General features: G+C 50.7%; 1 protein-coding gene and 1 long non-coding RNA gene across 9 annotated transcripts in view; one reads left to right on the plus strand and one right to left on the minus strand.

The window, feature by feature from the left end:
* Window positions 1-5,765, minus strand: part of LOC140396856 (AP2-associated protein kinase 1-like) — a 108,772-nt gene extending 103,007 nt beyond the window's left edge. For 5 of the 8 annotated variants that reach the window (XM_072485636.1, XM_072485635.1, XM_072485638.1 and 2 more), the window contains exon 1: window positions 5,376-5,765. In XM_072485636.1, the coding sequence (XP_072341737.1) occupies window positions 5,376-5,553 (178 nt within the window). In that variant the 5' untranslated portion in view covers window positions 5,554-5,765. The remainder of the gene's footprint in view (window positions 1-5,375) is intronic. The other 3 variants (XM_072485639.1, XM_072485640.1, XM_072485641.1) reach the window with 2 other exon arrangements.
* A 191-nt stretch (window positions 5,766-5,956) lies between these two features.
* On the plus strand, window positions 5,957-26,190 carry LOC140396735 (uncharacterized). Its single transcript, XR_011936606.1, has 3 exons — window positions 5,957-6,546; window positions 24,834-24,994; window positions 25,824-26,190. It is a non-coding gene; the product is annotated as an uncharacterized lncRNA (long non-coding RNA).

Genomic DNA, 26,190 nt, shown 5'->3' on the forward strand with positions numbered 1-26,190 from the left:
ATTTTCCCCACAGTGTTGTTCCCACTCTCCAGCGACCTCCCAGTGACTAGTCAATTCTTTAGTCTTCAATGTTTTCATTGGACTTCACTGCATCCTGTACAAACTTAAAACAGACTTTCCAGTGTCATTCATGTTCATTCCAATTCACTCTTCGCGCAGATGCTGGCTGACAGGAGAGGACTTTGGGTTAAAAGACACGTAGGAATATCTGGATGCAGAACAAGTTGAAGGATCAGAATAGACTTGGAAATTTGTGAGAAACAGGCCTGCACTGGGAGTTGGGATGCCGTGCACTGTCCAGATAACGGCAACTGCAGGAGAGGAGCTGGTTGCGTTGGGTGTCAACTTGGCGGAAGACAAGCAATGGAAAACATTGCGGGAGAGAGGTTCTCTCAGTAACACTCAGCCAAAACTTCCCTCTCGCCAAGTAAAAATCTGGCCACGTTGAGAGAGGCCAATGTCAGACACATGGCCTTGGGAAATGGAAGAGTTTATAATGTGAAGTAATTGCAAGCACTTCCATGTTGTAAATGGTTCTGGTAAATCAGGCACATGTGCGACCAAAATACAGCTCCCCTTCGGTTACAATTTTTGCAAACTTCAATAAACTGCTACTGAGCCGAATTATGAAGATTAACTCAATTTCTTTTTGGAAGACAAATATGCCATTTGAAGGAAGAGTAATCCCTTGATTATTCTTGGTCACAAGAGGTTTAAGCTAATACCCAATCAAAACAGTGGGCAGCTTGTTCCCAAATCTGTTCCCAAGACGTTGGCACCAATGGATCTGAACTTCAGAGCAGTCCACAGGGAATGGGACCTTGGCCCCCACTTTGCTCCCTTCCTGCACACAACAGCACGGCCAATGACAAGTCAAACACGGGGCCTTGTCGGGGTAGCCCCACCAGCTTGTATCGCTGGTCTGTTTTGGAATGCAATACACCAGTTCACAGACAGGCTATTTCGACCAGTTGCCATACTTGCATTTTTTTAAAAAACTATAATATAATTTTGTTCAAGGAAGGAGATTCATGAGCAAGAACTGCTGCAGACAGAAACACACTGTGCTGTGAATCTCTTTTGCATGATTGGAGCAAGGTGTCAGTCTCATCTCAGTGGGGAGTCCTGCCTTGGAGTCAGAAAGTGGTCGGTTCAAGTCCCCCCTCCTCTCCAGGAACTGGAGTACATAATCTGCACTGACTGTAGAGGTGCTGTTGGAATTTAACCTCTGCCATTTTAGGTGGATGGGCTAGATCCCATGGCATTATTTCAAGGAAGAGGAGGGGGGGACAAGAACAAAGAAATGTACAGCACAGGAACAGGCCCTTCGGCCCTCCAAGCCCGTGCCGACCATGCTGCCCGACTAAACTAAAATCTTCTACACTTCCTGGGTCCGTATCGGGGGTGGGGGGGGTTGTTCTCCCCAGGTGCCCTGGACAATATTCATCCCTCAACCCACGTCGCTAAAACGCATGATCTGATCATCACCACACTGCTGCGCACAAATTACCGGCTGCAATTTTTACATTTCACAGCCTTTCGAAGTGCAGTCGCAGTTGAAGTACTTGGGAAAGTTTTGAAAGGTGGCGAAAAATTTTACACAAATGCAAGTGTTTTTTTTCTTCAACAGGATCTATTCACAATGAAACTGTTTGACTGATGCCAACTTCAGCAGTATCATTTTCAAATCAAAGTCAAAGAGGAGCGAGCGAGAGAGGAGGGAACAAAAGCCAGTGTGCATACTTTCTGAATCTCTTTACGCGGAGATGCTCTTGTGGGGGTGTTTGGTGAGAACATGGTAATTATGCCCCCTCCCATACCCAAAACAGTCGAACAACCGCCAGTAATCACTACCTTTGCTGCAAGGAAGCCTATCCGAGCATGACTCAAATGTTATTCAGGAAAATAAAATTCCTGGCAGAACTGAACATTGAACACAGATCCCAGTCACATTAAGGAGCAAATCATCTTGAAGGATCTTTTCAAACATGACATGGATCCCTCACAATTCAGAGTCACGAGGGCAGAGAAGGTGGGTTATTCAGCTCACAATGGCTCGCCACAGAGCAATCCAATCAGTCCTATTCCTCAGGTTTATCACCCTCACCCTCTCGCCGCACCTGCAATCCTCAAGCGCCCATCCAATTTCCTTCTGAAATCATTATCATCTCCACTCCCACCACCGTCCGAGGTAGCCAGCTCCCACGGCTTTACCCCACTCGCTGGAAAAGCTTCCCCCCTGCCCCCCCCCCCCTCTCTGTACCTCTTGCCCCAAATTGTAAATCTGCCTGCAGTCATAATGGAAAACAGCTTTTCTTTGTCTATGCCTGCCATAGTGTTCAACACCTCAATCAAACCTCCTCAATCTCCTTGGCTCAAATAGAGAATCACGCCTGCTAATTCTAGATCTTTGCAGGACGAGGAATAATAATTTCAATACAGGTTCATCAAGTGGCAGTCTGTCGGTAATGATTGCTGCCTTTCCAACACAAAGTGCACAAGAAAATGAGGATATCAATAGCATTGCCAACATTTTTTTTTTTTAAAAAGCTCATCTCAGCAATACTGAGACTGAAACAAAAACAGAAAATACTGGACGATCTCAGTAGGTCTGACAGCCTCTGTGGAGGGAAAAGGGGGCTAGGTTTTGAGTCTGGATGACTGTCATAATACTGAAACTGATGCAGGTTCATCCTTAATCATAGCCTTCAGGCCGATCAGCAATATTTGATTCCATATGTTACTACAATTACTGCAGATCTCAGAAATCGCAGTTGTTGGGTCTATTAATAGTATGACCAACATTGGATAAGGACCAAGAGTAATATTACTATGGTTGCTGGAGAACAATGAGTAATTATGTACTTATTGGAGCTCTGTGATCAATACAATTCCAGCTAGCCAGGCAACGTTTCTGAGATCATAGCAGGCACTTCTTATTCAATATTGACGTTACTGGAAATGCTGCAACATTACAGTAATATTGCTGGCTCCAGAGTTATTAACTGGATCCCTGGCTCTCAGTAATATTGCTGCTGAATCCAAGCTAACCCCGTGATGTCGTGACTGCAGGATCAGTCGGTAATAATCCAACGGCCGCTGGATCTCAGCAGCAATATTGAGATTCCTGCAGCAGTGACAATGGGAATGCTGGACAGGTATTAACATTGCTGGATCCATCACCCTGTGATTGCTGGAGCAGTAGCATTTGAGACTGCACAATAAGTACTGCAATTACTGGACCTATGACACTGGGGATGCTTAACGTTAGGATTGCTCGACAGATGGCACTGAAAATACTGGATCAGCATTCAGATTGCTGGATCAATAATGCGGAGAATGCAAGATTAACGTTGGGAATTCTGGATCAATGATATTGGGAATGTTGGAACGGTAACACTTGGATTGAAGTACTAGTATTAGGAATTCTGGATCAATGACATCCAGATTAGAGGACCAGTATTGGGAACGCTGTGCTAGCAATATCCAAAATGTTGGATCAACGATACCGGCAATGCTGGGTCGGCACCGGGATCGCTGCTGGACCAGTGTTGGGGAAGCAGGATCTGTAATTTTGGCAATGCGGGTTCACTAGTGGGATTCCAGGATCAGTAATTTTAGAAATGCTGGATCAGTGTTGGGATTGCTGGTCGATCAGCATTGGCAATGTCAAATTAATAACATTGCGTATGTTGGACCAGTAATCCTGGGAATCCAGATTTGGCAAGATTGGAATTGCAGAATCAAGGAACAAAGAACAAAAATAATTACAGCACAGGAACAGGCCCTTCAGCCCTCCCAGCCTGCGCCGATCCAGATCCTTTATCTAAACCTGTCGCCTATTTTCCAAGGATCTACTTCCCTCTGTTCCACGCGCGTTCATATATCTGTCGAGATGTATCTTGAATGATGCTATTGTGCCCGCCTCTAACACCTCCGCTGGCAAAGCGTTCCAGGCACCAGGCACCCACCACCCTCTGCGTAAAAAACTTTCCACGCATATCTCCCTTAAACTTTTCCCCTCTCACCTTGAAATCATGACCCCCTTGTAATTGACACCCCCACTCTTAGGAATGCAGAATCAGTCTTGGGATTACAGGATCTGTATTAGTGGAATTGAAGGATCATTATTGGGGTTGCAGGATCAGAATTGGGAATGCAGGATCTGAGACACTGGGATTGCAGGATCTGAGACACTGGGAATGCAGGATCTGAGACAGTGGGATTGCAAGATCTGAGACACTGGGATTGCAGGATCTGAGACACTGGGATTGCAGAATCGGAGACATTGGGAATGTAGGAACGGTGACGCTGGGAATACAGGATCTGAGACACTGGGAATGCAGGATCTGAGACACTGGGATTGCAGGATCTGAGACATTGGGAATGCAGGATCTGAGACAGTGGGATTGCAGGATCTGAGGACACTGGGAATGCAGGATCTGAGATAGTGGGAATGCAGGGTCTGGGACACTGGGATTGCAGGATCTGAGACAGTGGGATTGCAGGATCTGTGATATTGGGAATGCAGGATCTGAGACACTGGGAATGCAGGATCTGAGACACTGGGAATGCAGGATCTGAGACAGTGGGATTGCAGGATCTATGATATTGGGAATGCAGGATCTGAGACATTGGGATTGCAGGATCTGAGACACTGGGAATGCAGGATCACTATTGGGAATGCAGGATCTGAGACACTGGGAATGCACGATCTGAGACACTGGGAATGCAGGATCTGAGACATTGGAATGCAGGATCTGAGACACTGGGAATGCACGATCTGAGACACTGGGAATGCAGGATCGGAGACACTGGGAATGCAGGATCAGAGACACTGGGATTGCAGGGTCTGAGACACTGGGAATACAGGATCTGAAACACTGGGATTGCAGGATCTGAGACATTGGGAATGCAGGATCTGAGACATTGGGAATGCAGGATCTGAGACAGTGGGATTGCAGGATCTGAGGACACTGGGAATGCAGGATCTGAGATAGTGGGAATGCAGGGTCTGGGACACTGGGATTGCAGGATCTGAGACAGTGGGATTGCAGGATCTGTGATATTGGGAATGCAGGATCTGAGACATTGGGATTGCAGGATCTGTGATATTGGGAATGCAGGATCTGAGACACTGGGAATGCAGGATCGGAGACACTGGGGATACAGGATCACTATTGGGAATGCAGGATGAGACACTGGGAATGCAGGATCACTATTGGGAATGCAGGATCTGAGACACTGGGAATGCAGGATCACAACTGGGAATGCAGGATCTGAGACACTGGGAATGCAGGGTGACTGGGAAGTGGGTGGCCGGCGTCTCTGGGGCCCGGCCCCTCTGCCCCGCACTCAATGACCGCATCCCTCACCTTCAGCCACCACCTCCTCCACGGTGACCTGCTGCCGCCCCAAGTTGAACACCCGGCCGATGAAGCCGCTGCCGGGGCACAAGCCGCCGCCCCCGCCGCTGCCGCCTCCTCCTCCTCCGCCGCCACCTCCCGAGCCCGAGCCGGCCGCCTCCCGCCGCGAGTCGAAGAATTTCTTCATGGCTCGCTCGCTCGCTCCTGGGCCGGGGAGGAGGACGACGAGCCGTTCAGAAGCCGAGGGCGGGCTGCTCGCTTCGCTCCGCCGAGCCGGGCCCAGCCGGACGGGGGAAAAGGGTTGGGGAAGAGACGCGGGACGGACCAGGCCGGCTTCCGCGCCGTTAATCCCGACATGAGACGACGACGACGGGGGCCGGACCCAAAGAGCGGGGCATCGGCGCGCCGCGACCCGGATACGCAGCGCAACCGGGAGCCCGACGGGAATTGTAGTTTCCGGGGCGGCCGGTTGCCAGGGGGACGGTCAGCCGCCGGGCGGCCAACGGACTACGAATCCCAGGGGGCGTCGCGCTTCCGGGCGCCTGCTCACTGGCCGCTCTGCACTACAGCTCCCGGCATGCATTGCCGGCTGTCCGCTCTGGACGTCGACGGCTTCTCCTCAGAGGGAGACTGAATGTGAGAGACTCGGGAGCTGCCTCGCAGCGACAATGCACACATTTCTGCACAAATAGATAGATAATACGTTAAAATGACTCAGTTTTCGATCGTCTTGGGTGGGATTCGAAACCACAACCTCGGGGTCGGAGGGCTAGCCCTGAGCCTTCGGGCCGAAGGGTGTGAGTCCCGTCCCAAGGAGCTCGAGTGGTGACTGGTGGCCTAGCCTCGTTACTGCAGGAGGGAAAACAGCAATTGCATTGAATTTCAAAACGACTTGTCCCCTCAGGACACCTTGGAGCCTTCCCTTCAACCCAAGGGTCTGACCAAACCCGTGTTGTGTAAAATATGCTAGGAGCGAAAGCCCCCCCCCAACGCGTCGAACAGTGGATGAAAAGAGCGAAGGCAACCCAGCGCAGAAGCTGGAGACTGCTGAAAAGGGAGACGGGCTGCGCCCCTTCGGGACAAATCCAAGAATGCCAAATTTTAAATGGTCGCGACCATTTGTGCTTCGCGAAGGAAGCGCGCTAACTCTGACTGAGACGTCACCACGAGGAAAGCTCAGGTAAGTCAAGAAGGTGCAAGGTTTAAACGCGTTCCTTTTCTTCGCAGAGAACAAATCCCAGCGTATGGAATCGTAGAATCCCGATTGTCTGGAAACATGTCATTCGGCCCATCAAGTCTGCACGGAACTTCTGAAAGAGCACTCCACCCAGGCCCACTCCCCCGCCCTATGCCTGCAACTCTACCTAACCTGCACATCCCTCGACACTAAGGGGCAATTTAGCGTGGCCATTCTACATAACCTGCACATCTTTGGAATGTGGGAAGAAACCGCAGCACCTGGAGAAACTCACGCAGACACGGGGGAGAATGTGCAAACTCCACACAGACAGTGACCCAAGGTGCTGTGAGGTAGCAGTGCTAACCACTGTTCCGCCCCAATATGAATGCGTTCCACGACTTTTCTGTGAGAAGTTGTGGTAAGATCTGAGGCATTTCAAAGATGTGCAGCATCTTTTAGGGCAGCACGGTAGCATAGTGCAGTTCCTCATTAGGATAGTGGTTAGTATCCCCACCTACCACGCGGGAGACCGGGGTTCAATTCCCCGACGGGGAGTTTGTAGCTGTCCAGAAAATCGACGGGAATCAATTAGGGCTAACCAGCTGGCTTATAATGCAGAACAAGGCAGCTGCGCAGGTTCAATTCCCATACCAGCCTCCCCGAACAGGTGCCAGAATGTGGCGACTAGGGGCTTTTCGCAGTAACTTCATTGAAGCCGACTTGTGACAATAAGTGGTTGTTATTAGTGGTTAGCACAGTTGCTTCACAGCTCCAGCGTCCCAAGTTCGATTCCTGACTTAGGTCACTGTCTGTGTGGAGTTTGCACCTTCTCCCCGTGTCTGCATGGGTTTCCGCCGGGTGCTCCGGTTTCCTCCCACAGTCCAAAGACGGCAGGTTAGGTGGATTGGCCATGCTAAATTGCCCCGAGTGTCAAAGGAAAAAAGGTTCGGAGGGATTATTGGGTTGGGGGGTATAGGCTAGAAGTGAGGGCTTAAGTGGGTCGGTGCAGACTGGATGGGCTAAATGGCCTCCTTCTGCACTATGTTCTATGTCAAAAACCTGAAGAAAGATCCCAGGATGTAAGTTCACCATCAAACATGCTGAGGAGTTCAGCAGGTGAAAATATGGCGCACGAGAGCCCATGACAGTGGAAAAAATGGCCTAAGTGATAGCCGGGGAGTTTGAGCGGCTGTTTTCAAAACACATCGACAGGCATCAGACAGAGATGATTACCTCGTTCAAGGAATAGGTGGGTGAGACCCTTGCCCCAATGAAAGAGGCATTGGCGAAGACCTCAGCGGTCCTGGAGCAAGGAGAGAAGATGAAGGAGGTGGAGGAGGCATTGTCGCAAAACAGCGACCAGTTCACCTTGATGGGTGAGGAGCTACGGAGCACAGTACGAAGTCTTACAACACCAGGTTAAAGTCCAACAGGTTTGTTTCGATGTCACTAGCTTTCGGAGCGCTGCTCCTTCCTCAGGTGAATGAAGAGGTCTGTTCCAGAAACACATATATAGACAGATTCAAAGATGCCAAACAATGCTTGGAATGCGAGCATTAGCAGGTGATTAAATCTTTACAGATCCAGAGATGGGGTAACCCCAGGTTAAAGAGGTGTGAATTGTATCAAGCCAGGGCAGTTGGTAGGATTTCGCAGGCCAGATGGTGGGGGATGAATGTAATGCGACATGAATCCCAGGTCCCGGTTGAGGCCGCACTCATGTGTGCGGAACTTGGCAATAAGTTTCTGCTCGGCGATTCTGCGTTGTCGCGCGTCCTGAAGGCCGCCTTGGAGAACGCTTACCCGGAGATCAGAGGCTGAATGCCCTTGACTGCTGAAGTGTTCCCCGACTGGAAGGGAACATTCCTGCCTGGTGATTGTTGCGCGATGGCCGTTCATTCGTTGTCGCAGCGTCTGCATGGTCTCGCCAATGTACCACGCTTCGGGACATCCTTTCCTGCAGCGTATGAGGTAGACAACATTGGCCGAGTCGCACGAGTATGTACCGCGTACCTGGTGGGTTGTGTTCTCACGTGTAATAGTGGTATCCATGTCGATGATCTGGCACGTCTTGCAGAGATTGCCATGGCAGGGTTGTGTGGTGTCGTGGTCACTGTTCTGAAGACTGGGTAGTTTGCTGCAAACAATGGTTCGTTTGAGGTTGCGCGGTTGTTTGAAGGCAAGTAGTGGGGGTGTGGGGATGACCTTGGCAAGATGTTCATCGTCATCAATGACGTGTTGAAGGCTGTGAAGAAGATGACGTAGTTTCTCCGCTCCGGGGAAGTACTGGACGACGAAGGGTATTCTGTCGGTTGTGTCCCATGTTTGTCTTCTGAGGAGGTCGGTCCGGTTTTTCGCTGTGGCGCGTTGGAACTGTCGATCGATGAGTCGAGTGCCATATCCCGTTCGTACGAGGGCATCTTTCAACGTCTGTAGATGTCTGTTACGCTCCTCCTCGTCTGAGCAGATCCTGTGTATACGGAGCGCTTGTCCATAGGGGATGGCTTCTTTAATGTGTTTAGGGTGGAAGCTGGAGAAGTGGAGCATCATGAGGTTATCCGTGGGTTTGCGGTAAAGCGAAGTGCTGAGGTGACCGTCCTTGATGGAGACGAGTGTGTCCAAGAATGCAACTGATTTTGGAGAGTAGTCCATGGTGAGTCTGATGGTTGGATGGAACTTATTAATGTCATCGTGTAGTCGTTTCAGTGATTCTTCGCCGTGGGTCCAAAGGAAAAAAATGTCATCGATGTATCTGGTGTATAATGTCGGTTGAAGGTCCTGTGCGGTGAGTAGGTCCTGTTCAAACTTGTGCATGAAGATGTTGGCGTATTGGGGTGCGAATTTGGTCCCCATGGCTGTTCCGTGCGTCTGGATGAAGAACTTGTTGTCGAAGGTGAAGACGTTGTGATCCAGAATGAAGCGGATGGGTTGCAGAATTGCGTCTGGAGATTGGCAGTTGTCGGTGTTGAGTACTGAGGCTGTTGCAGCAATGCCGTCGTCATGGGGGATGCTGGTGTAGAGTGCCGAGACGTCCATTGTGACGAGGAATGTTCCTGGTTCAACTGGTCCATGGGTGCTGAGTTTCTGTAGGAAGTCCGTCGTGTCGCGACAGAAGCTGGGTGTACCTTGTACGATGGGTTTCAAGATGCCCTCGATGTAGCCAGAGAGGTTCTCACACAGGGTCCCATTGCCTGAAACGATAGGGCGGCCTGGGGTGTTGGCCTTATGTATTTTCAGGAGGCAGTAGAGATCTCCAATGCAGGGAGTACGTGGGATGAGAGCACGTAGGGTGCTCTGAAGATCTGGATCCAAGGTCTTGATCAGTCTGTTAAGTTGGCGGATGTGTTCCTTGGTCGGATCTGCGGGTAACTGTCTGTAGTGTTCTTGGTTGTTCAGTTGTCGGTATACTTCTTTGCAGTAGTCCGTTCTGTTCAGTACGACAGTGGCCCCCCCTTTGTCTGCTGGTTTGATGACGATGCTGCGGTTGGTCTTGAGAGCGCGGGTGGCATTGCGTTGTGCTTGGGTGACGTTCGGGGCTGTCTTGTGAATGCGACTGATGAATCTGGCATTGACGCGACTCCTGACGGCTTGAGAATACATGTCGAGTCTAAGGCAGCGGCCTTCCGGAGGGGTCCAATTCGACTCTTTCCTCTTTGGTTGCCGCACCGCAGATCTCTCGGTCTGCTGTTCCGGTTCATTGATAGTCTGCTTGAGTTCGCTGTTGGCCTCTTGGGGTCTGTGGAAGAATTCCCGGAGCCTCATTCGCTGAGCTACGGAGCGTGACAGAAAGAAACAGAGGGCTGAGAGCCAAAGTGGAGGACCTGGAGAACCGGTCACAAAGGCAGAACTTGCGGAACGTGGGTGTGCTTGAGGGGCTAGAGGGCCGGAGGCCTACAGAGTACTTTGCTGAGATGTTTGCAAAGTTGAAGGGGAAGTGGAGGACCCTATCCACTACGAATTGGACAGAGCCCACCCGTCACTCCGGCTGAAACCGAAAACTAATGAACCTCCGAGAGCCGTGATCGTCTGCTTTCACAATTAGTAGGTTAAGGAGAAGGTGCTGAGGGAGGCGATGGTGAAGTGGGACGGTAACAGTATATATCACACCAGGATCTTGTGTTGGAGCCGCCGGACGATACATCAGATATGAGGGAGTTCCTGGAGCGACTGGAGTGTCCAGAGGTGGGGGAGGAGGAGAGGCTGCACTGTCGGAACCAATGGGGGTGGAACAAGTGCAGGCAATGATAGGGAAGATGCAGTCGGGTAAAGTGGCGGGGGCCAGATGGTTTCCTGGTGGAATTTTATTTTTAAAATGTAAGGATAAGTAAGCGCCACTGATGGTAGAAATGTTTGAGGATCCGATGGTTAGGGGAGTATTGCTGGAGATGATAGGGCAGGAACCCATCTCACTGTTAGTTAAAAACGATTAGGATCTGGAAGAGTGTGCGTCGCACAGGCCCATTTCTCTACTGAACGTGGAGGCTAAGATATTGGCGTTGGCGTTGAGGTTGGAGGAGTGCCTCCCAAAGGTGGTTGGAAAGGATCAGGCTGAGTTTATTAAGGGCAGGTAGCTGTCGTTACATGTGGTGCTTTCTACGGCAGAATGTAGGGAGTTGGAAGTGGCATGAGATGCGGAGAAGGCGTTTGAGTGGAGTGGAGCGGATAAGGCGTTGAAGAAATTTGGGATTGTGCCTAAGCTTGTGGCACGGGTGAAATTGCTGTACAAGGATCCAACAGTGTGTGCACGAACAAACAATACGAATTCGGAGTACTTTCCACTATTTCAAGGAACGGGGCATGAATGCCCCATGTCCCTCCTTCTGTTTGTGCTGGCTATAGAGCCCTTGGCCATTGCTACTGAGGGGTTCATATTTCTGGATGGAGACAATGAGGGGAGGGAGGTGGAGCGGGTGTCTCTGTACTCGAATGATCTGCTGTTGTACACCTTGGACCCAAGCTCTTCAGTGAGGACTATAATGGGGTTGCTCAGGAGATCGGACGTTTTTGGGGTACAAATTGAATTTAGGGAAAAAGGAGTATTTTGTGGTGGGGACGGAGTGGGGGTTTGTTATTCCAGGTGGCAACAATTCATTTTTAGGGATCTGGGGGTGCAGGTGACGCAGGATTGGGCATGGCTTCGTAAATTTAATTTCATGAGTTTGGTTGTGAGGGTGAAGGAGGACTTGTTGTGGTGGGATCGCCTCCCCTTGTCATTGGCAGGCCGGTTGCAGGTTATTCTGCCGCGTTTTTCATTTCTGTTTCAGAGTCTGCCGGTCTTTGTACTGAAGTCATATTTTAAGGGGGTTGATCGGCTGGCCTCATCATTTGTGTGGGCGGGGAAGGTGGCTAGGATAAGGAAAGATGTGCTCCAAAGGGGGCGGCAGTCGGGGGGCTTTGGCCCTTCTGAACTTGCGATACTATTATTGGGCTACGAATGAGGAGAAGGTGTGGGACTGGAGTAGGGCGACGGAAGCTTTATGGGTGCAGATGGAGGTGGGTTCCTGTAAGGGGTCTGGCAACAGTGCCGCTGCCGTTTGCCCAAGGGAAGTATTCAGAGATTTCCGTGGTGGTAGCTACACTGAAGATTTGGAAGCATATCCGACAGCACTTCAAGTTGAGGGCAGGCGCAAGGGTGATGCCGACAAGAAGGAACCATCAATTTAAGTCAGTGAGGATGGACGTGAAGTGCTGGGGTTGGGAGGAGAGAGGGGTAAAGGAGATGACGGAATTTGTTTGGAGGGGCTTTCCCTAAACTTAGAGGAGCTAGGGGTAAAGTTTGGCCTCCAGCATGAGGAGGGCTTCAGGTCCATGCAGGTGCGGAACTTCGCAAGAAAGGTCTTCCCAAACATTCCGGTGGCACTGTCCTCCTCTTTGCTGGAGGAAGTGCCATCGGTGACGGGCTGGAGGGAGGGGCCGCATCGGCGATTTACAGTAGGATCATGGAGGAGGACAAGGTGTCCATGGAAGGGATGAAGACCAAGTGGGAGGAAGAGTTGGGACTGGCATTGGAGGAGGGATCATGGTGCGAGGTGCTGCAGAGGTTTAATTCCTCAACCTTGTGTGCGAGGCTGGGGGTGATGGAATTAAAAGTGGTGCCTAGGGCACACTTAAGAAGGTGAGGATAAGCCGGGTGTTTGAGGGGTGGAGGTTAGCTGTGAACAGTGTGGGAGGGGCCCAGCTAATCATGTTCATCTGTTCTGGTCCTGCCCAAAGTTGGAGAAATTTTGGGGGTTGTTTTTTGTCCCAAGCCAGAGGTTCCGCATGTAGATTTGGAGCTTGGTCCCTGGAAGCCATATTCGGGGTGTTAGACCTGCAGCTGCAGATGTCTTAGCCTTTGCCTTGTTGCTCGCTCACAGGCGGATCTTGTTGGAGTGGAGGTCAGTCTCTCCACCCTGTGCCTCAGCGTGGCTGGGGGATCTAATGAAGTTCCTATAATTGGAGAAGGTGACATTTGCTTTGGAGAGGGGTAGATGATGGGTTCCACAAGAGCTGGGGTTTGTTTACCTTGCACTTTGGGTATCTGCTTGCCGTCCAGGGGTAGGGGTTTGTGTTAATTCTTTGTAATAATGTTCAAATTTGAATTAAAATATATATTTTTTAAATGAATGAGTTCCACTTCTGGCAAGTTAAACAAGCCGTATAATCAGCTTGACTGATTATCTTAAATGAGTTAATGCCTCTATCAGCGCACTTAGGCTTGTTCAGTGAGTACTGCCCAAAGGTGGTATCATATCCAACAGTCGATATTTTGTTTTCGATTTTGCAAATGTTGGCTGGTAGAGAAAGGTCTGAACTTTGCCTATTAAGAACATGCTGTTCTGAGTGTGCTAATCGCTGTGCTAACAACCATTTTGAGATAATCAGTTGAGCTCGTACATGGCTCCTTTATGCATGCAAGATGGAACGCATTTTAATCTGCATTAACCCATTCTCAGCAAACAAAAGGAAGTCTTGCATCTTTTTTGTATTTCCAGGAACTAGAGGTGCCTATAGTTCCCCATTGCTTACTCGGGGCAATGTTTCAGCCAATCAGAACTCATGTGCCAACCAATCAGCCCCTTTTATCCTGCGATATAAATTGTTGTGATTTTGTGAAATTTTACATTGTTGTATTTGTCCAAATGAGTGCAAAATAAAATGGGGGGGGGCGTGTCAAGATTCGCCTTTTTCCACTTCTCGACTGATAATAGAATCTCTACAGTGCGGAACGAAACCATTCGGCCCATCGAGTCTGCACCGACCCTCTGAAAGAGCACCTGACCTAGGGCCACGCCCCCACCCTGTCCCCATAATCCAATAACCCCACCAAACAGGGACAATTTAGCATGGCCAATCTACATGACCCGCACACCTTTGGACTGTGGGAAGATACCAGAGCCGAAGGAAACCCATGCAGATGTGGGGAGAGTGTGCAAACTCCACATAGACGGTGACCCAAGGACGGAATTGAACCAGGGTCCCTTTTGCTGTGAGGCAGCAGGGCCAGCCACCATGCCACCCCTGATCGTTACAGGGTTTTCTGTAATTCTTAAGGACAAAGGTATTAATTCAGCGTTTGTGCTCAATTATTTCTGGAAAATAACTCTGGCTTTTTTCAGTGTGAAAAACCCAATTATCAGTGCAGACCCGATGGGCCAAAGGGCCTTTTCTGTACTGTATGATTGTATGACACCCAAGTAAGGTTAGAAAGGTATTTAAAAAGATAAACCCATGTCCTGACCTTGGCAACACACACACGCATGCAAAATTGCAGGTTCTACAATGAGAGGCTATGTTTGGACCACACTTAAGATTCAGTGAGAAAAGAAGGAGGGGAACAATGGGAACATATAACGACGGTTACTAGATAGAGCAAGACTACCACGAGACGAAACTAGATGGAAATGGGAAGACGAACTGAGGCTGGAAGTGGGTTGGCAACTCTGGAGCGAAACACTGAGCAGGGCCAACTCCACCTCTTCCTGCGCTAGGCTAACCCTTATGCAGCTGAAAGTGGAGCACAAAGCCCACCTGACTAGAACCCGAATGAGTAGGTTCTTCGCGGAGATGGAGGAGAAATGTGAACGGTGCCAGAGAGGCCTGGCTAACCATGCCCACATGTTCTTGTTGGGTTCTGGACAGCCTTCTTTGAGGTAATGTCCAAGGTTGGGGGGGGGGGGGCGGGGGGGGGGGGGTGTGGGGAGGAGCCGTCGCCCTGGCATTTGCATCCCTAATCGCATACCAGAGAATCTTGCTTGGCTGGCGATCGGCAGCACCCCCCCCCGCCAAAGCTGCAGACTGGCTGGGAGGCCTGGCGGAATTTCTTCACCTGGAGAAGATAGAGTACACCATCTGAGGGTCGGACAAGGGCTTCCACAAAGCATGGGGGCCATTTACCAGCCTGTTCCAAGTCCTGTTCAAGGCAAACCGACTAGGACGAGAGCAAGGGGCGGGGGCGGGGGGTGGAGAGAGGGAGATGGACAAGGGAGGGCCCACTCAAGAGACAGGGGTGAGGGGAGGGATGGGATCCCAAAGAAGGCACAAAACAAAGCATAGGGGGCGAGGGAAGGAGGGGAAGGGCCATGCAGGCCTCCCCCTCCCAGCACCAAACAACAAAGAATTAACATACACAGCAGGGGGGGGGGGGCGGGAAAGAAACAGAATATGCCTCCACCAGGAAGGGGGCGGGAGAACCGCTTGTAAAAACTGTTGTACATAAGACACGAACTGGCTTGCCTTACACGTCAAAGTTGAAAATGCCAATAAAAATATTTTTTTAAATGTTAAAATATATTGAGGGATAAAAGGTAAATAGAGTGTTCACTATTTATGAATCCTTTGCTAATGTTCATTGTTAAGGCAGGTTTTGTCCCATGGTGGTCTTGAAATTCCAGTGGGGTTGAGGCCAATTGTGAACTGCAATTTAATGTAAATTAAATGCAATCCATTTTTTCTATGAGGTGATGCTGGGGTTCCATACGATTGAAATTCCCTATTTCTTTGGTGGATTCAAAACTGTAACAGATGGGGCTCCAACTTGAGAATTACATTTTAAAATGGTTATTGTGGTCCCATGACGTCTCTCTCCATAAAGAGTTGGCTATTCCCAGGTAGGGCAATTGATTAGCTCATGCCGGGAGAGGCCATGGCTGTTGTATTGTGCCCTCAAGTGTTCAGTTTCTTTAATGTCCCAGCCATCACTTCAGAATGGATCATTTTTCCCTGTGATGAGCAAGGAAGAACATATCAATGCCTTCTACATAACCATTGTAATAGATAACTTTTGTAAGGGCCACGAAGAATCCAGCACGAGTTTTAAGGATACCAAGTAATAACATTTATTTACTATAACATATATACATAACAGTAGCAGTAACTTCCCTTGCTACATACTCCTTCCTGCTGGTTCCTGAACTGGCCAGCTTTATTTATACTAGGAGTTTACTAGTGGTTTCTCCGCCCCCCTCATTGGGGAAGCTCATACTCCCACAGGATTGTGGGATAGTCATTAGTCCCCAGCCAATGGTAAGTAGGCAGGTTAATACATCCCTCCCCCCCCCCCCCCCAAAGTCCAAGGAATCCACCGAAGACCCTAGCGAAGGAGGGCGTCGGACTCGTTTGGCCGCAGGCCGGACACCATTTGCACGCGGCGCTGGATCAGGCGGCGTGTAACGAGACGGAGACCGACGCTTCCGTGATGAACGGCGCAACGGCTGTACATCCATGGCCCGTGGACCCGAGGATTCCCCCTCTGATGCATCCTGTGTCTCCATCTCGGAGTCAGAGTCTGCTGCCTCCGTCATGTCAGCGTCTCTATCTCCATTCGGTCCTGTAACAACCTGCGCAGGCTTCGAGTGAGGCACCAGTGGAAGATTGTGAGGACTACCTTCCCTTGTCTCTGGTCTCTGCGGCTGTAGAAATGAGCTCCGGGGGCGGGGTATCTTTTGAGGGGATAGTCTTCTGGACCGAACGTGGCCTACATGTTTTCACTGGAGACGACCCTGGGCTTGCACTTGGTCAGATCTAGGGCCCGTTTGGCGAAAGATTACACCGGGAACCCATTGGGCACCACCAGCAAAATTCCGAACAAACACTGGGTCACCGGGCGCAAACTGCCGAATCGGCCGATGCAGCGAAAATCCCTGTCCCTGCTGTTCTTGTGTGCGGCGTACTTTTGCGCCAATGTCCGGGAAAACCATACTAAGGTGGGTGCGAAGTCTCCGGCCCATTAGGAGTTCTGCGGGAGCTACCCCAGTCACTGCATGGGGGTGGTCCTGTACGTAAACAAAAAGCGAGCCAGTCTCGTGTCCATTGATCCGGAAGACTGCTTCTTTAGGCCTCTTTTGAATAGCTGCACTGCGCGCTCTGCCAACCCATTTGAAGCCAGGTGGTAAGGGGCAGTGCGGATATGGCGGATGCCGTTCATCTTCGTGAACCTCGCAAACTCCCCACTCGTGAATGGAGTGCCGTTACCCGTGACCAGCACCTCGGGGAGGCCATGCGTACCAAACGATAAACGTATCTTTTCAATTGTTGCGCAGGACGTTGTCCCCTGCATCTTATACACCTCTAGCCATTTGGACTGGGCGTCAATTAGTAGAAGGAACATGGATCCTTGAAAAGGGCCTGTGAAATCTGCATGCAAGCGTGCCCAAGGCCGCCCTGGCCATTCCCAGTGATGTAGGGGCGCGGCCGGCGGAAGCTTCTTGATGCTCCTGGCAAATGGAGCAGTTTTGGGCCACCTTCTCAATGTCGGTGTCGAGGCCTGGCCACCAGACATAACTCCGGGCCAACATTTTCATTTTGGTCACACCTGGATGCCCATTGTGCAAGTCTGTTAGTGTCAGCTCCTGGCCTTTTTCCGGGACAATCGCACGCGTCCCCCACAAGAGGATGCCGTCTTCCACGCTGAATTCTGACAGCTTGGAGGAAAATGCCCGCAACTCGCCTGGGAGCTGTCTATGCTGCCCACCATACAGGACTATGTGCCGAACCTTTGACAGGACTGGCTCCGTCTGGGTCCACTCACGGATCTGTGATGCCGTGACAGGCAAGGTGTCCTTAAAGTTTAGGGTTGCAACCACCTCACCGGTCGTGGTGGTCAACATGGGGCCGGTCGATAAAGGCAATCGGCTCAGTACATCGGCATTTGCTATCTGCGTACCTGGTTTGTGCTCCAGAGAATACTCGTATGCAGCAAGCAACAAAGCCTAGCGCTGGATCCGTGCAGAAGCAATGGGCGGTATTGGCTTATCCTCTCTGAAAAGTCCCAGCAGGGGCTTATGATCAGTCACGATAGTGAAATGGCGGCCATACACGTCCTGGTGGAAGCGTTTCACCGCAAAAACCACTGCCAGGCCCTCCTTTTCGATCTGCGCGTACTTTTTCTCCGCTGCAGTCAATGTGCGGGAGGTGAAAGCTATCGGTCGCTCGGCCCCATTCTCCATCTTGTGGGACAGGACGGCCCCAATACCATACGGGGATGCATCACATGTGATGAGCAAAGGCTTTCCAGGATCATAGTGGGTTAGTAACCCAGACGACGACAATTGTTGCTTTACCCGCCGGAAAGCGGTTTCTTGCGGCTGACCCCAAACCCAGGTATGATTTTTCTTTCGCAGAAGGTGCAAAGGGGCCAGCGTAGTTGCCAGATTGGGGAGGAACTTCCCGTAATAGTTTACGAGACCGAGAAAAGAACGAAGATGCAAAGTGTCAGTCGGGGCGGGGGCATGTTGAATTGCACGCACCTTCTCTGCGACGGGGTGCAGACCTTCGCGGTCCACCCGATAACCTAGGTAGACTACTTCCTTTGCCTGAAATACGCACTTTGTGCGACGTAAACAGACTCCAGCCTCTGAAAGGCGTCTAAGGACAGCCTCCAGATTTTCCAAATGTTCCTGCTCCGACGTCCCTGTAATCAAAATGTCATCTAGGTAGACAGCCACACATGGTAAACCTCTCAAAATGCCCTCCATAACACGTTGAAAAATTGCGCAGGCAGAGGATACGCCAAAGGGCAACCGTGTATATTCATACAGGCCCCAGTGTGTATTAATCGTTACATATGGTCGGGAGGCAGGGTCCAGCTCCAATTGCAGGTAGGCGTGACTCATATCTAATTTTATGAATGAGAGTCCACCTGCAAGTTTCGCGTCGAGATCCTCTATGCGAGGCATTGGATATCGGTCGAGTCGGGAAACCGTATTCACTGTAAGTTTATAGTCGCCACACAAGCGAACTGTGGCATCTGGCTTCATTACAGGTACAATTGGTGCTGCCCAGTCAGCAAAACGGACGGGCCTGATAATACCCAAACTCTCCAAACGAGTGAGCTCCCCTTCTACCTTCTCTTTTTTTTAAAATATATTTTATTGAAAAATTTTTCCAAACAACAATTTTTCCCTCTTACAAAGCAAACGAAACAATAACAAAACAGAAATTTTTAACAATACACAGGTAACAAAACCCCATTGTCTATTAACTAAACTAAACCCCCCCCTCCCCCCTCCCCCTGGATTACTGCTGCTGGTCATCTGTCTTCCCTCTAATGTTCCCCTAGGTAGTCGAGAAATGGCTGCCACCGCCTGGTGAACCCTTGAGCCGATCCTCTCAGGGCAAACTTTATCTGCTCCAGTTTAATGAACCCCGCCATATCATTTACCCAGGCCTCCAGTCCGGGGGGTTTCGCCTCCTTCCACATGAGTAGGATCCTGCGCCGGGTTACTAGGGACGCAAAGGCCACAATATCGGCCTCTTTCGCCTCCTGCACTCCCGGCTCTTCCGCAACTCCAAATAGAGCTAACCCCCAGCCTGGTTTGACCCGGGCCTTCACCACCTGCGAAATCACTCCCGTCACTCCCTTCCAATACCCTTCCAGTGCCGGGCACGCCCAAAACATATGTGCGTGGTTTGCCGGGCTCCCGCCACACCTCCCACACTTGTACTCCACTCCAAAGAACCTGCTCAATCTTGCCCTCGTTCTGTGTGCTCTATGTAGCACCTTAAATTGAATCAGGCTAAGCCTGGCGCACGAGGAAGAGGAATTTACCCTACTTAGGGCATCAGCCCACATACCCTCCTCTATCTCCTCCCCTAATTCTTCATCCCACTTTCCTTTTAGTTCACCCACCGACTCCTCCCCCTCGTCCCTCATCTCTCTATAAATCTCTGACACCTTGCCCTCTCCGACCCACACCCCTGAAAGCACCCTGTCCTGTATCCCCTGTGTCGGGAGCAACGGAAATTCCCTCACCTGTTGTCTAGTAAACGCCCTCACCTGCATATATCGCAGGAAATTTCCCCGGGGCAACTTATACTTTTCCTCCAATGCTCCCAAGCTCGCAAAAGTCCCATCTATAAATAAATCTCCCACCTTCCTAATTCCCAACTGGTACCAGCTCTGAAATCCTCCATCCATTCTTCCTGGGGCGAACCTATGGTTGTTCCTGATAGGGGACCCCACCAGGGCTCCCGCACCCCTCTCTGTCGCCTCCACTGTCCCCAGATATTCAGTGTTGCCGCCACCACCGGGTTCGTGGTAAACTTTTTAGGTGAGAACGGTAGCGGCGCCGTCACCAGCGCCTCTAAACTCGTCCCTTTACAGGACTTTCTCTCCAGTCTTTTCCACGCCGCTCCCTCACCCTCCATCATCCATCTACGTATCATTGCCACATTGGCGGCCCAATAGGAATCACCCAAGTTCGGTAGTGCCAGTCCTCCTCTGTCCCTATTACGCTGAAGGAACCCCCTCCTTACTCTCGGAACTTTCCCTGCCCACACGAAGCTAGTGATGCTCCTATCTATTTTATTAAAAAAGGTCTTGGTGATTAGTATAGGGAGACATTGAAATACAAATAAGAACCTCGGGAGGACCATCATCTTAATTGCTTGCACCCTGCCCGCCAGCGATAGAGGCTGCATGTCCCACCTCTTGAAGTCCTCCTCCATTTGTTCTACCAGCCGTGTCAGATTAAGTCTGTGCAAGGTTCCCCAGCTCCTAGCGATCTGAATCCCCAGGTATCGGAAGTTTCTTTCCACTTTCCTTAGCGGTAAGCCTTCTATCTCTCTACTCTGGTCCCCTGGATGTATCACAAATAATTCACTCTTCCCCATGTTTAGCCTATACCCCGAGAATTCCCCGAACCCCCTCAAAATTCGCATAACCTCTATCATCCCCCCGCTGGGTCCGACACGTATAACAATAGGTCATCTGCGTATAACGAGACTCGGTGTTCTTCTCCCCCTCTAATCACCCCTCTCCATTTCCTGGAGTCTCTCAATGCCATGGCCAGAGGTTCAATTGCCAACGCGAACAACAATGGAGACAGCGGGCATCCCTGTCTTGTTCCCCTATATAATCGGAAATACTCCGATCTATGTCGACCTGTAACTACGCTTGCCGTTGGAGCCCCATAAAGAAGTCTAACCCAGCTAATAAACCCGTTCCCAAACCCAAACCTCCTTAACACTTCCCATAAATACTCCCACTCCACCCTATCAAATGCCTTCTCTGCGTCCATTGCCGCCACTATCTCTGCCTCCCCCTCCACTGGGGGCATCATTATCACCCCTAATAGTCGTCGCACGTTAACATTCAGTTGTCTCCCTTTTACGAACCCTGTCTGGTCTTCGTGCACCACCCCCGAGACACAGTCCTCTATCCTCGATGCCAGTACCTTTGCCAGCAATTTGGCGTCCACGTTCAATAGTGAAATAGGTCTATAGGACCCGCACTGCAACGGATCTTTGTCCCGCTTCAAAATTAGGATATCGTCACCTCCGACATCGTCGGGGGTAGAGCCCCCCCTTCCATGGCCTCATTGAACGTCCTCGCCATCAACGGGGCCAACAGGTCCACATATTTTCTGTAATATTCCACCGGGAACCCGTCTGGCCCCGGGGCCTTCCCTGCTTGCATGCTTCCCAGTCCCTTAATAACCTCGTCCACCTCAATCGGCGCCCCCAGGCCTGCCACCTCCTGCTCTTCCACTTTCGGGAACCTCAATTGGTCCAGGAACTGCCGCATCCCCTCCTCTCCCTCTGGGGGTTGAGACCTATACAGTTCCTCATAGAAGGTCTTGAACACCTCATTTATCTTTCCTGCCTTTCGCACCGTGTCTCCCCTTTCGTCTCTAATTCCTCCTATCTCCCTCGCTGCTGCCCTCTTTCGCAATTGATGCGCCAACAGGCGACTAGCCTTTTCCCCATATTCATACCTCCTCCCCTGTGCCTTCCTCCACAGTGCCTCCGCCTTTCTGGTGGTCAGAAAGTCAAACTCCGTCTGGAGTCGTCTCCTCTCCCTGTACAATTCCTCCTCCGGGGTCTCTGCAAATTCCGTCCACCCTTAAAATCTCCCCCAGTAATCTTTCCCTTTCCTTGGCCTCTGTTTTCCTTTTGTGGGCCCCAATAGAGATCAGCTCTCCTCTGACCACCGCTTTTAATGCTTCCCAGACCACTCCCACAGAGACCTCGCCGTCATCATTGACCTCCAGGTATCTCTCAGTACACCCCCGCACTCTTGCACACACTCCCTCATCCGCCATCAGTCCCACATCTAATCGCCAGAGTGTTCTCTGCTCCCTGTCCTCTCCTACTTCCAGGTCCACCCAATGTGGGGCATGATCCGAAACCGCTATGGCTGAGTATTCAGCTTCTTCCACCCTAGAGATCAACGACCTTCCCAACACAAAAAAATCTATCCGGGAGTGCACTTTATGGACATGGGAGAAGAAGGAAAACTCCCTAGCCCTAGGTCTAAGAAATCGCCATGGATCCACTCCCCCCATTTGGTCCATAAACCCCTTAAGTACCTTGGCCGCTGCCGGCCTTCTTCCGGTCCTTGAGCTGGATCTATCTAGCCCCGGGTCCAGCACCGTATTAAAGTCCCCTCCTAAAATCAAGTTTCCTGCCTCCAGGTCCGGTATACGCCCCAACATCCATCTCATGAATCCCGCATCGTCCCAATTTGGGGCATACACATTAACCAACACGACCTCCATTCCCTCCAGCCTACCACTCACCATTACATATCTCCCTCCGCTATCTGCTACGATGTTCTTTGCTTCAAATGCTACCCGTTTCCCCACCAAAATGGCCACCCCTCTGTTCTTTGCGTCCAGTCCTGAGTGGAACACCTGTCCCACCCATCCTTTCCTTAGCCTAACTTGGTCCGCCACCTTTAGGTGCGTCTCTTGGAGCATAACCACGTCTGCCCTTAGTCCTTTCAAATGCGCGAGCACTCGGGCCCTTTTTAATCGGTCCGTTCAGGCCTCTCACGTTCCACGTGATCAGCCTCACTAGGGGGCTACCTGCCCCCCTCCCGTGTCGACTAGCCATCACCTGCTCTAGGCCAGTCCCATATCCCGCCTCCGCGCTCCCGCTCGTTCCCCCAGCGTCGCACACCATCCCCGCCCACCCACTCTTTAGCCATTTCCTTTTGGATTTCCGCAGCAGCAACCCAGTTCCCTTCTACCTTCTCGAGCAAGGCGTAAGGCACTGGGCGCGCCCGGAAATAGCGCGGCGTGGCTCCTGGTTCAACTTGGATACGGGCTACGGCCCCTTTTATTTTCCCCAAACCAGGCTGGAATACATCTGGGTATCGTCCTAGCACCTCAGTCAACCCTTCAGAAACTGTTTGGAGGATGTGCTGCCATTGCAACCGCAAATGGCGCAACCAGTCCTGACCCAACAGGCTGGGCCCATGGCCGCGCACCACGATAAGTGGGAAACGCCCCTCCTGGCGTCCATAGACAACAGGGATCATTGTAGTTCCTGCAATGTCCAGTGGTTCCCCCATGTAGGTGGCCAACCTGGCCTGTGAGTCAGTTAATGTAAGGGTCTGTATACCCTGATGCGGTCGAATGTCCTCTGGGCGATCATGGAGACCGCTGCGCCAGTATCCAACTCCATCTCAAGCGGGTGGCCATTGACCCGTACTGTCACCTTAATGGGGGCCACACAGGGAGCTGCCACACAATGCAGCTGCAGGCAGTCGTCCTCCGTCTCCACGTCCTCAGGAGTAGTCGCTGCAGGTTCATCCACATGGAAGGTACGGCCTCTGGGCTGGTCCCAGTTTCGGTCGGAACAACGGCGCCTCTGCCGTCCCCAGGACCGCCGTCCGCAACGGGGTCGGCGCCTACAAGTCTGACACGGACATGGCTCCTCATCCATTGGCTCTGGAGAAGGCTCCCTTCGGGGAGGAATGTCCGACGGCCACTGGCGTCGGTCCGGACGTTGCCTCGCCCAAGGTACCGCAGGAGTGCGGGGGGACGTTTTCGGACGGAAGGGGTTGCGCCCCAAGGCATGCACTTCCATTCCCTGTAGCTCCTGTACTCCTCGCTCTGCGCTCTCTCGGGACAATACTATTTGAATGGCCTGTTGAAAAGTCAATGTTGGCTCCGCTAACAACTTTCTCTGGGTGGCCGCATTGTTAATACCGCAAACCAAACGGTCGCGTAAGATTTCTGACAAGGTCTCACCATAGTCACAGTACTCCGCAATCCTGCGTAGCCTGGATAGAAAATCGGCAAGGGATTCTCCAGGGGTCCTCTCAGCAGTGTTAAACCGGTAACGCTGGACTATCGTGGACGGGGTTGGGTTAAAATGTTGCCCCACTATATTCACAAGTTCATCAAACGTTTTGGTGTCCGGCGCAGCTGGGTACGCAAGGCTCCTAATCACCCCAAACGTATGCGGGCCGCAGGCGGTGAGCAATATGACCACCTGGCGCTCGTTTTCGGTGATATTGTTTGCCCGGAAATAGTAACGCATCCATTGTTTGTACTGGTTCCAGCTTTCCAGCGCAGCATCAAAAACATCCAAACGTCCGTACAGAGGCATGTTATAATAGAAAACAACTTCCAACCTGTATCCAACAAAAATCCAGGGAAGTGGCTTCAGCAGTGTAGACGGCTATTCACTTTAACCTTCGTCGCCAGTTTTGTAAGGGCCACGAAGAATCCAGCACGAGTTTTAAGGATACAAAGTAATAACATTTATTTACTATAACATATATACATAACAGTAGCAGTAACTTCCCTTGCTACATACTTCTTCCTGCTGGTTCCTGAACTGGCCAGCTTTATTTATACTAGGAGTTTACTCGTGGTTTCTCCGCCCCCCCTCATTGTGGAAGCTCATACTCCCACAGGATTGTGGGATAGTCATTCGTCCCCAGCCAATGGTAAGTAGGCAGGTTATAACAGTAACTATTGACCAAATTAGCTAAATATTAACCGATTACATTTCTATTATTCCTCAGTGCTGATGAAGGGACATCAATTCAACAAGTTCACTGTTTTCTCCCACAGTTTTTATTTCAGGTTTCCAGCATCTTGTTACGATCCCTGACGAGAGCGATAACATTTTAAAAGAGATATGAATTTTACAGTGAATGACAGAAAAAAATCGTAACACACAAACTGGGAGCAACAGAGATGAAGCATTACTTAACAGACACTCAGCAGAAAAGGTACGGCTCCCTTAACTAATTCGTACAATCATAATACTTTATGGCCTGTTTGTGTGTTCCACCGTGCGCCCAGCAGACTCAGGGTAGCCTGGAAGATTCAGTTCCAAACTCCCCATGTTGTTCAGCAGGCTTTCTTCACATCCTGATGTGGCAGAGAGTCCTCCAGTGTCAGTTGAAAGTCATTTCATTCAGTCTTCTGAATAGCCTCGAACTGTCCGGGCAGCAAGGCCCACACTGATGGTGATTCCTTGGCCGTCGAATCTCCACCACCTTGTCTCTTCAAACTGAAAATTAGTTTCCCTTGGTATCCAGCTTGGTGACAAACACAAAACAGTCTTCTGCACTTTCTTCTCACAGTAGCAGCTGTTTCTGTTTGCACATTCTCCCAGTGTCTGCATAGGTCTCACCCCCACAACCCAAAAGTCGTGCAGGGTAGGTGGATTGGCCATGCCAGGTTTCCCTTAATTGGAATAAAAAAATAATTGGGCACTTTAAATTTTTTTTAAAAGTGATTGATTTCTGCGTAATGTTGAGAGAACTTTTCATAAGTGTTCAGACCTTGGAAGTGAAAGGAATGCTCTCTCCCTCCAAATTCCTTGCTTTGAACATGAATGATACGGAGTCTGCAGAGAAGGCAGACAACCTTGCCAGAGAAAATCATCTCAAGCCTGAAAGGAAGTAGTACCAAAACAAAAACCTGAATTTCAGAAAGCCATTAACTGGAAGTCATCCCAGTGCATTGAAATTCCTTATATCCTTTTATTTGATTAATATTTTCTTTTCCTCTCAATCACCCTTTCCCGTTTGTGTTGTTTGTCTGTGTGCATAGAATTTACAGTGCAGAAGGAGGCCATTCGGCCCATCAAGTCCGCACCGGCTCTTGGAAAGAGCACCCTACCCAAGGTCAACACCTCCACCCTATCCCCATAACCCAGTAACCCCAACCAACACGAACGGCAATTTTGGACACGAAGGGCAATTTATCATGGCCAATCCACCTAACCTGCACATCTTTGGACTGTGGGAGGAAACCGGAGCACCCGGAGGAAACCCACACACACACTGGGAGGATGTGCAGACTCCGCACAGACAGTGACCCAAGCCGGAATCGAACCTGGGACCCTGGAGCTGTGAAGCAATTGTGCTAACCACCATGCTACCGTGCTGCATGTGTAGAGATTGGGGGTACTTAGAAA

The sequence above is a fragment of the Scyliorhinus torazame genome, chromosome 20 (assembly GCF_047496885.1).
Source record: "Scyliorhinus torazame isolate Kashiwa2021f chromosome 20, sScyTor2.1, whole genome shotgun sequence".
Taxonomy (NCBI): Eukaryota; Metazoa; Chordata; class Chondrichthyes; order Carcharhiniformes; family Scyliorhinidae; genus Scyliorhinus; species Scyliorhinus torazame.